At 32.9% G+C, this 11959-nt stretch overlaps 1 protein-coding gene across 2 annotated transcripts; it reads right to left on the bottom strand.

Moving 5' to 3' along the window:
- Positions 1 to 8432: 8432 nt before the first annotated feature.
- On the bottom strand, positions 8433 to 11614 carry LOC102611156 (loganic acid O-methyltransferase). 2 transcript variants are annotated; one of them, XM_052442157.1, is made up of 3 exons: positions 11263 to 11614; positions 9810 to 10328; positions 8433 to 8892 (listed from the first exon to the last, which is right to left on the bottom strand). In XM_052442157.1, the coding sequence occupies exons 1-3, from the start codon at positions 11353 to 11355 to the stop codon at positions 8545 to 8547; spliced, it is 960 nt and encodes a 319-aa protein (XP_052298117.1). In that variant the 5' UTR covers positions 11356 to 11614; the 3' UTR covers positions 8433 to 8544. The 2 variants fall into 2 exon arrangements, with proteins under 2 accessions (XP_052298117.1, XP_006491899.2); XM_006491836.3 differs by having other exon boundaries at positions 9810 to 10481; positions 11263 to 11613.
- Positions 11615 to 11959: the final 345 nt, after the last annotated feature.

The raw sequence follows: 11959 nt of genomic DNA, 5'->3' as shown, positions 1-11959 counted from the left end.
TCAACAAACACTCTAAACTCTCCACCCAGGTCAGATTGGCACTCCTTAATCTTGACATTAAACTGATTTTTAACTTGTGCTTTGAACAATTTAAAAACTTCAAATGCCTGTGATTTAAGTTTAAGTAGATAGATCCAGGTGTATCTAGTATAATCATCCACAAAACTAATGTAATATTTGTATCCATTTCTAGATACAGTGGATGAAGAACCCTAAAGATCAGTGTGAATAAGTTCTAGGACTCCCTTTGTTTTTGTTTCGGTTGCTAGAAAATTTTGCCTGTGAACTTTGCCTAACTGACGGGCTTCACATAGAGAATTTGTGAAATACAAGACATCCCTTTGAGAGACTTTTAACTGTTTGCAAGACTTAAGCAAATGCATCAATACCATTAAACTTGGATGGCCAAATTTTCTATGTAACAAAGTTATTGATTCAGATTTGGCTTTACACTTTTTGGAAACAGAATGATAACAAGCTTTAGTAGAGTCATCAAAGCTTTGAAAAATGGACAATATAGAGACAAGTTTATTTAGCTGAGTATGACAAAGATGAGATGTAGGTGATGGAGAAGAATAATTAGAATCCAGCGGCAGCTTGTATAGACCTTTTTCAGCAAGACCCTGCAATAGAACTTGCTCTTTCATATCCTTCACAAAACAAACATTTCCACAAAACTCAACAATTATTAGATTATCATATGTAAGTTTGGAAATGCTTACTAGATTTCTGGTAATTGAAGGAATAAGTAAAATGTCTTTAAGTGCTATTTTAGTATGTGTAGATAAGAGATTTGAAGCTCCATGTGACAGAAAAGCATGTCCAACATGAGTGATAGACAAACCTTGACCATTACCAATGATAAGCTGATCAGTACCTTTGAATTATTTACTGATCTGCAAGTTCTCCATGTTGTTGGTCAAATGGTGAGTTGCTCCATTATCAAATACCATCTATCATCAGCAGCCTCTTAAAAATTAGCCATAAATACTGCTCCAGGAGTGTATGCATCAATACCAGAATAATAGCTACTGTTAGACATAGAATTATAAGCTGAAGGCATACAGTTGAAGTTTTCATAACTATCAATGTTTGGATTAGACACAAAGCCATCAAAATTTGATAGATATGCTGCTCTTGGTGTTTTGCCTTTGCCAAAGCCTCTTGTGTTGGCACATAGTCTTCAACAAATCTGTGACAACAAATGTCAGTAATATGACCAGTCTTAAAACAAATCTGACATACTTGATCTCCTAAGTTGTTGTTGAAAGTTCCTTGCGATCTATTCAGATTAGTAGATCCATTCTTGACAACAGAAGGTGGATTCCTTAGTGCTGGAAAATTATTACTATTGAAGTTATTACCAGAAGAGTATCCTCTACCATAACCATTTGTAAAACCTCCATTAAATATCCTTGGAGAAAAATTCATGTTTCCTCTGCCAAAGAAAGCATTTCTACCACCATAATATCCCCATCTCTTAAAGTTTCTCCTAGGATGTGCATAATAAGCCTTAGGATAATATGCATTACCATATGCATAGTTAGCATTGATTACACTTTTATAATCCTAATCTTGTTCTAATCTAGTTTCATGAGTGAGCAACAGTGCATAAGCATCATCAAATTCCATGCATGAACCAATTATAAATGTAGCAATATCACGATATCCTGGTCCTAATCCATTAAGGATAATTAGCATAAGATCTGTTTCTATTATAAGACTACCAACACTAGCAAGCTTATCAGTTATGGCCTTCATTTTGATACAATAATCTTTAACACTAAGAGACTCTTTTTTAAGAGCGTTCAATTCATATATGAGTTGAAGAACTCGAGCTTCAGATTGAACTCCAAACTTCTTTTCTAAAGTTTTCCATATATCAAATGAACTTTCACAGTTGATAACAAGGCTTAAAACACCTTCAATAATTGATGACAGTAGCTAGTCAAGAAGAGTTTGATCCTGTGATCTCCAGATCTGATACTCAGGATTGTCAATTTGTGGTGTAGATCCATCAACTCCAGCTAACAGAAGATGTTCCTTAGGCGCTGACTTGATTCTAGTAATAAAATCTTGCAAGCTATTACCTCTAATTGAAGTTAGAACCTGTGAAGGCCAGAGTAAGTAGTTTGATTGATCTAGTTTGATCGGATTAGTGAAGGAAAAGTTGATTTGAAATTGTTGATTTGTGTTGTTTATTGCTGGATTGCGCATAATTGATTGCTGATTGCTAGAACTTGCTCTGTTTGGCTCTGATACCATGTTTGAAAACTGAAATCTCACTGATCAATTTGTTTGGTTGCTAAGAAAATGTATTTTGTTTACTGAGAAAATTTCAAAGAAGATTATGGATTTCTTATTTCATTATTCTTAGTTCATGAATGATTACAACACACCTTTTATACTCTGCTCTGTTAGCTAACATAAAGAAAGCTTACAAAACAAAATCTTAGTAAGCTTAACTAATTTGCTGAGCTAGCATTACACACTTAACTAACTTTGGCTGACTAAATTTATTCACACGTGCTAAGCATGAGCAGCATGTTTGTACACATTATGTGCTTCCTTAATATCCACCAACCTTGGGTTGTGCCACTTTCTCTTTTTTTCTTTCAGAGCGACGAAATAATTATCTTGTGATTTAAAGGTGCTTTTGATGTAGTTCAAATTGCAATGGGATAACAACATTTTACAGATGTTCGTGCTAAAACATGTTGATGCACATCTTTTACTAATTTACTTCATGCATGCATGTTCTTTGTTAAATCCCTGACATCCCATATCTTGAAAACAGGTAGTTTGAATTGGAATCTTATTTACAATAAGAACGAAAAATGTGTGGAAGACAACAAGAATAAGGAAAAAGTCGAGTATTTTTTCAAATGCCAGGTATTTTCAAACATATATAACACATAATTTAATTATTTTTGGAACAGTTTAGTTAATTTGGACAATTTATGTCAGTCTTCCAATTGTTCCCATTCCATTTCATTGTCAATGTTGATATTTCTCTAAACACTCATGTGTCATTGCTTGATGATTAGCTTATTCTCTTGAAACTTGAACTGAATGAAACGAAAGAGAAAAAAAAAAGACGTTTTGTGTTGTAGATGTATTCTTATTTGATTATTCACTTTCTTGTCATGTATTTAATTATTCATTCACTCGACCAATGGATCTATTTGCATATATAAGTTAGTTACTATTTAAAGTCAAGTACAAGTTATTGAGATGTATGGTCTAGCATTAAGAACTCTTTACATTCTGATTGTGAATCAACACATATCTAGTTTATTTGCTTTATTACAGTTATACTTTATCCCAATTTCAGTTTACAAATGTAGGATTTATGTTAATCAATAAATTCCCTTATAATACTTCAAAAAATTTCCTATATTCTGTTATCTTGAGAATAGTGTTAAGTCCATTATTTATATAGTTGGCATCTTATGAGAAGTCTAGTTAAATTGGAAGTTTATTTATTGCATATCTTCTAATAGGGATTAATTTATTAATTTCCCAATTTAGTGAGATTCCAATTTATTAGGAATATTTGTTTCCTAATTTAATTAGATGTCTAATTTAGCAAGTCAATTAATGATGGGATTCTATAATTGGCTCATGAGATCTATTTAGAGTAAGAAGTTGATTCAAATAAGAAGTTTATTAGATGCTCTAGACATTTCTTGGGAGACAAGTAAGGCAAGAAGATCAGATTTATTCCTATTCAGATTCATGGGAATTATAAGAGGAAATGAACTCTTATTTGGAAAGAATCCAAGTCTTTTAAGATTTGTTAGTTTGGTGAAACTCTAGTGCCTATATAAAGAGAGGTATTTCACAATTGAAGGGAGGCATAACATAGAGCATAAAGTAAAGAAGCAAAATTCGGCTTCCTCCCTAGAGAATCTGGATTTGGCACATAATGTTGTGTTGATTTATTTTCTTATTTTCTTTTCATCTCTGTGGAGAGTTTATGTTGATCTTGGATCACTAGATGTTGAAGAATTAAAGAATTGCTATTGATCACTTTGCGAAGTGCCTTGAGGATCGTGGATCAAGAGGGGTAGTAATTATTCAAGAGAAACAGATTCGGTCTAAGGTTGAGTAAATTGTATGATGATAAACTGTAAGTGAAAGTCTTAAGTTTGATAAATCCATAGGTTGTAACATCTCAACTTAGTGAATTGCTTTTCATCTAGGCGTGGCCTCGTGGATGTAGGATTGATTAATCCGAATCACGTAAAAGTCTTCGTGTCATTTATTTTCTGCATTTTATTGTGTTTTTGAAAAATTAATATTTTTTATGCGGATAAACAGTAATCATGAACAGTTGCAGTAACCAATAATGGTGAACAATAACAGTGAACAGTTCTTCCACAAAATTAATTAAGTAATTAATTTTTACTTTTTAATTGCCTACATCTATTTGTGATAAATCTAAACTCCTTTCATAGAGGGTTATTTATGGTTGCTGACAAGAATTTTATTTAATAAAAGGCTTCAAATTTATGGATCCGTCCCTTGTATCAGTATTTATTTGATCTCATAAAATGAAATTGCTATAACGGTACTTTTGTTTTTAATTTTTTTTTATTAATTGTATGCTTGAAAGAGTATAGGATAGAGGATGGGTGGCTTCCTCCAAAGCAGCCCATTTGCACTTGTTTATTCCTTTCGTTTTTTTTATTACCGGTGTATAATTCCTGGGGAAACAAAATCATTTGAAGATCCAATGCGATTCATTTTTTGTTATAATTTTGACTTTCAAAGTTATTAGTAAGTTGTGGTGTTATTACTTTTAACATTGTGTGTTTGCTAAAACTAGTTGATTCAACAATTTTACTAGAATTTTCATTTACCTAGTGTGGAAATCATTGAGGTTGCTGTATTGAGGAGTTGTTGGTTTTTCAGGTATTGCTAATCGTTTTTTATATTTCTCCGTTTGAGTTTCTGGATTTATTGAGTTGCTGGACATAATTCCAGTTGTTGTTCTTGTGTGTGTGTGTGTGTAATAGTGATTATGCAAAATTAGTAATAATAATAATAATAATAATAATAATAATAAATTGGAACCAAAATAAATTTATTCCGGAAAAATGAAATTTAATAATCTTAATAATTGCCACCAAAAACTTAAAACTAATTTCAATCCTGCCAAGTTTCCTAAAAATAAAATTCAATCCCCACAAATAATCTTTAAATAATCCATTCAAATTAAATATGGGTTAATAACCCCTGGGTGAAACATTTTTTGAAAATTTTCAAAGAGGCGACATATGTTTTAAAAATACTCAAGTTGGTGACGTTCCGTTAATTTTTTCTGTTAACTTTAATCGGGTGAGGATAAAATTGAAAAAAAATAGATTCATTTTATAAAAAGAGATAAAAATATTGGATTTATGTAATGCTTTACAATTTATAAGGGATCTACTTCTTTATGTTCACAAATCAGTTTGATTCAACAAGAAATTTTTAAAAAAAATTTGTTTGATTTAACCAAAAAAAGGCCTTGTTTTTTTCTTTTTTTGGAAAAGAGATTTCAATTAAATCAACAATGAAAAGAGATACATCACTTGTGAAGGGTATGAACCCTTCCACACAACAGTCTCGCATTTCTCTAGAGCTAACTTAGCTAAAGAGTGGGCAATAACATTACAAGATCTAGGCGTATACTTAATACTAACACACTCGAAGTTTTCCGCTAACTTCTGAATTTCTGAAACAACCCAATAGATCTCGGATCTGCTGCCCTGCTTGTTGTTAACTAAACTGACCACACCTTGAGAGTCTGATTCCACGATTACAGCTTTCACTTTAGCTTCTCTCGCCACCAACATACCCCATTCCATAGCTTCTGCCTCAGCATAAGAAACATCTTCATGAAACTTGGAGAGCTTGATTGCAGCTGCTGTAACATGCCCCAAATCATCTCTAATCACTGCCCCCAACCCTACAAGGTTCTTTTCGAAGTTGATAGCTGCATCAGTGTTGACTTCACAAAACCATCTTGAGGGGGATTCCATGTCTGAGGAGGTACCCTCTGCTCTGTTTCACTACATGCCTTAGCTGAAGAATGAACCCTCTTATAAGCTGCAATCATAGCTTCAGCTTTAGCTACCATAATCTGGGGGTTCTCCCTTTTTCCTTTGAATAGCAACTGATTCCTAGCATTCTATTTCACCCAAAGAATCGTTACCAGCAGCTCCAGATCAGCTTTGCTTCTCATTCTTTTCATAGCATGCAGCAAACTTAAGATATCTTGGCTATGAGCTGCATTAATATCATCTTCAAAATAGATTAGCCTCCATACCTTCTTGGCCGATTTGCAAGCCACTAGATCATGAAAAACATTTTCCATTCCCATTTTACACACTTGGCAAGTGGGTTCTTGGAGTATCTTTTTCTTCCACAAATTCTCAACTGAGGGGAGGAGGTTTTTGGCTGCCCTCCAGGTAAAAATTCTGATATTTTGAGGCAAAGCAAGAGACCAAATAATATTCCATTCATTCTTTGAAGCCACTGAGCTTGAAGGCATGGCTGGAAATTTTATTTGGAGAGCTGTCTGGTACCCACTTTTAACCGAGAATTTGCCATTTTTTCCATAATGCCAAATCAGCTCATCCTCCCTTGGTCTTCTAGGCAGAGGAATCTTAGTTATTAAATCAATATCCATCTTGTCGAAGTGCTCATAAATCCTCTTCTCATCCCAGCAGTTTGCCTCATTGATTAATTCAGAGACCATAGCATCAAATGGCAAAGTTGGCTTAACTACTGGCTAGAAAGTTGAAGGCTATGGAATCCAGTTAGCCTTATGAATATGAATTTTTTGACCATTACCAACTCTCCACCTAGAGCCCGAGCAAATAATTTTCCTTCCCCACAGAATGCTTCTCCAAATATATGAAGGGTTTGAGCCGATCTTTGCATCCAAGAAATTTTTTGACTGGAAATACTTGGCTTGCAGGACCCTTGCCACCAGTGAGTCTGGACATTGCTGAATCCTCCAGCCTTGCTTTGCTAGAAGGGCTCGGTTGAAGCTTGAAAAATCCCGAAATCCCATCCCTCCATTGCACTTAGCTTGACTCATCTTTTCCCACTTCGCCCAATGAATATTTCTCCCTTCCCTCTTGGAGCCCCATTAGAACTTTGCCACCATTCTTTGGATATCATCACAAACTCCCATCGGAATTTTAAAAACGTTCATTGCGTAGGCTGGGATGGCTTGCACAACAGCTTTGATTAAGACTTCTTTCCCTCCACAAGAAAAAAATTTATGCTGCCAGCTTTGATTAAGGCCTTGTTAGTTTGACTTAGATTTATTTTTTATATATTTTTTATTTAAAAAATTAAAAATAAGTGAGTAGGGGTAAAAATATCATTTTGTAAGTAATTGTAAGGGTACAAACATCATTTTGTAACTAATTCATTATTCCTGATAAAGTTAACGGCAAACGTTAATGGAATGTTACCTGCTCTAGTATTTTAAAAAATGTAGCACTTTTTTTAAATTTGTGAAAATATGTGTCACCCAAAGGTAATTAATCCATTAAATATTTATTAATTTAAATAATTTAATATTAATTTAAATAATTTTTTAAATTTATATGATAAATAGTAGTTATGCATGGATAGTATTATGATAAACATTTGTCATATGTGCATGATAAAATTTGTATAGATATGTATAATTTGTCATCTGAAATTTCTTGATAAAGGCTTTAGTGATAATTGGTAACTGTCATTTATTAGGGTGCATGACGGTCAAAAACCGTCATTTTTTTATCCCTTTTTTAACTAGTGACATGTTCTTAGTTTTGTTAGTCAAGGGTACTAACAGGAAATAAGTTACTAATAGGAAAAAAGTTGTGTCACGCTTATAATGTGTTATACACAATATAATAAAATCGATTAAAATAGAGAGGGAAATAAATTCAAAGAGGGAGAAAAAAAGAAAAAAGAAAAAGAGGCTTATTGCAATATTAACCGAAAGAGTTAGTAGGAAGTAACTCATGAAATTTAAGCATTCATAAGGTCTAGCATAAACTAGTGTTAAGTTCGGGATTTGGACCAATTTCCTACCTAGGCCCTGTATTTAAAATGATTGCCTAAATCAAACATGGATTTGTAAGGATAAATTATGTATATATAGTATGCGAAAAGTATGGAATAATTGATGAATGAGAATATATTTTGGGTACTTTTTCAGAGAAAAAGGGATTAAGGACAGTTTGCTCCAGCCTTAGTTAGAGATTTAAGGAACATTTAACCAACTCACGGGCTTGATTAATTCAGTGGTTTTTAAGTAATTTTATTTAGTTAGCTGCTCAAGTATGAATTCTTTGAACTTTGATAGATAGATGCTAAAAAAATAAATTAGACTTTACCCACCCATACACTGTTAGAAGTAAAATAAATGAAATGGATAATATATATTTGCCAAGAAAAAAAGAAGAAATAAATGGCTAGAGAGACAGACAAGCAGTCTACTTCAATTGTATCTTGTATGCTGAACACAATCTGAAATAATAGTAAATTAATCTAGTCAGTTGATATGATTCTCTTGAGAAGGATGAACAAGTCAATAATATCATTTGTTTTCTCCTCGATGATGGAGAGATTCTCAGCAATCTTTATGGTATAATTATGAAATATCTGGTTTACATACTCATTCCCAAAATGGTCCTTGATAATTTCTTCAAAAACAGGCCTTAAATTTGAGGTGTAATCTTCAGCAGTAAATGGTGTGTTTCTCATGGGATGATTCAATTCTTCCATTCTCTCAATACTGAAGTATTTGTTTCTCTGTATAAGGGTCTCCAACTCCTTAGGGGTTGCGTGGTATATGGGCAAGTTGAATGAGTACACTTTTTCTTCACTAATTAATCCCTGTGATAAGAGAGAGAATTTTGTCTATGCCGATAAATTCCAAAGGTTCTAAATTAAGGAATTTTTTTTTCACTTTAAGCGACAGGGGTTGACAGAGTTCAAATATAATTTCTAACCCTTTATCTCTTACAGGAGTTAGAACTTGAGTGATTAACCAAACCAATATACCTAAAGTCACTCAATTACATGCCTCTAAAAAAAAAAAAATCTAGAAAGTACAATACTTAAACCACCTTTCACAACTAGTGTAAGCAAGATTTAACTTTCACATTTTTTTAATATTTCAAAAAATATCTAACCAATAACAAGCACTTTAAAAAAAAGGAAAAAGAAAAGGATAAGGACACTTAGATCCCAAATTTATTTCTCACTTTCATCTCTTAGGCCTCTCTATTATCATTTCACTACCATTAAAATTTTATGACAGTTATTTTTAAAATTTTTATCATTTTACTACCAAACTATTAACTTAGTTAAGAAATTGTTGATGTCACTAGGGTATTTTGAAAATTTCAATATAAGTCAAGTGTATTACAATAGTTCAATTTATCAATTGATTATTTTAGATATATCTCTTTGTATATAATTATTTTCTTATTTTGTAAATTTACAAGATTAAGTTGTACTTACACGGTTTTGTAAAGTTAAGTTGTGAAAAATGATCATATCTCTTTTTATTAGTTATTCATTTTTTTTTACTATAATAACCTGATTGTCAGTCTAATATGATGTGTTTGTCAAAAAGTAGAGAATTGGTTCTGGCTTTGTATGCTAAAAAGTCATGTTTATCCTTCAATAGTAAAGTTCGAACATTAAAATTATAAGTCGGAAATGTCAAAGAAAATTAAAGAAAAAGAGTACCTAATTGATAAAATTGTGAAACAATAAGGACCTAGCGAAGAGTTATTCTTTCTTACCATTTTGGCCATGTCAATGAGGCAAGATCCAAAGACATCGTATAAAACACCAGCAGCTGTCTTAGGAAAAGGGATCCCATCTGGCACAGCTAATATCAGGATGACAATCAATCCTCCAGGCACAACTTCTTGTGTTCTAGCATTCAAAAAGGCCTCGACGTCATTCCTGAACCGAGCTGAATAAGCCTCGGCAACTCCTTTTACCGACCCAGTGCAGTGTATGCTGTCACTATTCCATGATGGGGAATTCCTATCCACAATCTCTTCAGGAACCTTGGAGAGCCAATGCAGTGCGTAGCAGGAGTGTACAAAATGAAGACAAGATTTTGGAAACAAGCGGCCGTAGAATGAACCCGGCACGCCGGCAGCAAAGTATCTCCGTGAATGAGGAAGGGTTTTAAAGAGTGTGTTAAAGTCATTATCGTATTGATCACTGAAGAACACTTGAAATTCTAGGGCTGAAGGGTCTTGGTGCTCAGCAAGTTGAATGAGTTTTAGTTCTACAGCTTCAATGATATTCTGCATGGCAGAGAAGGTGTTAGGTCCACTGGAACAGCCCAAATCTGCTACATGAAATGTGCCGGTTGTATGAGATAATCCCATGATATTCAGCTCAAGCTTGTTAGTTATGGCCTCATGGATCAGTTCCTTTGCAGCATCCATTACTCCTTTCTGTAGCCATGTATAAAGTGGTGTGAATTATATTTTCAACATGCTTCATCAAATGTTTAGTTTCTGCTTATTCTTGTTAGAATCATGTAACTGTTCTCATCTTTTAAATGTTATGAGCTTTGCTTGTCTTTTTTATAATTTAACTTCTTGCCATCGTGCATTTATAGTAGTTTACAACTAAGATTTAGTTGCATATTATTTCTTGTTTCTTATCTAATAATAACTAATCACAAAATTATAAAAAGCTCAGTAGAAAATTTCAATTCCTTCAATATCTAGTCACATTTGTATATTTTATAACATCCCACAGTTACAATTTCATTATATATATTCTTTCTTCTAATAACTACCTATGAATCAGAAACTCGTCAAATGATTAACGCAAAAATAATATAATATTGAATCTAAATCCAACAACATAACACATATATAAGAGTTTTGCAAGGGAAACAAAAAGCAAGAATCTGAAAATATATAGAGTCGCTTGCTAGCTAATATAAACAATCTTAGTTGATAAAACAGATGTTTTCATGAATACCGTTGATATATAACTTAATGTTAAAATATCCACAAGTTAGGGAATCGGTAGCAGCACTCACCAACCGTCAACAAAATTCTATTAAACTAATCAAAGATATTGAGATAAATATGCTAAACTATCTAGTATACCCCCTTCCTCATCTTCATTTTGATATAAATTTGTCTTTAAAATTGATATTAGTATCTTAAAACCAATGAATTAATAACATATATGGATTCTTTATTAAGCCCTAAAGTTTACCTGGTAACTCGAATTTTGAGCATAGCTTTGAGTGCCATCTCCACCAACCATGGGATACGATTTTGGCAAATTATCCTTGTTCGCACAACCCATTTTCTCTCTTCCTCTCTTGGCAAGCCAAAAGCAGATACCTTGTTTAATCTAAGGCTAATTCTGGTCAAATTAAAGCTTCAACACTATCAGTTATAAACTTGTAGTTGTTTGTGCGCATAAACTTGATATATTTTTCTTTATTCTCTCAGTCAAAATTCGTAAAAGACGACGCAAAACAAATTACAACAAATCAGCAGGTTTCATTAGGGGAGCAGTTTTAAAATAATTGCTGGTTCCTTTTTGGCCGCTTTGTTTCAAGGGTTTTTTGTAATTTATTTTGGGAAGGCTTTATTTCAGTTGTACATGTTATATACATAAGAATAAAAATTAATAAAGAAAATTAAAGGAGTTACATAAGTCCACGCTTAATTTTAATATCTGGTCAGTGGTCATCAATGTAATGAAACTGAGAAATTGTCACAAATCTTGAACACTGACCAAGAAATTAATTGGTTGAAAACTTAATTAGACCTGGTCGGTTTGCACATATGTATTACCTTAGTTAGCTTTGTCACCATATTAATAATATCACTTCACCTAAAAGTTTATGTAATACATTAGGTAACAAAAGTGATGGAGTTTAATAAGATGGGCGGTGCTTTAA

The sequence above is a fragment of the Citrus sinensis genome, chromosome 5 (genome assembly GCF_022201045.2).
Source record: "Citrus sinensis cultivar Valencia sweet orange chromosome 5, DVS_A1.0, whole genome shotgun sequence".
Classification (NCBI taxonomy): Eukaryota; Viridiplantae; Streptophyta; class Magnoliopsida; order Sapindales; family Rutaceae; genus Citrus; species Citrus sinensis.
This window is presented reverse-complemented; position numbering and strand designations above follow the sequence as displayed.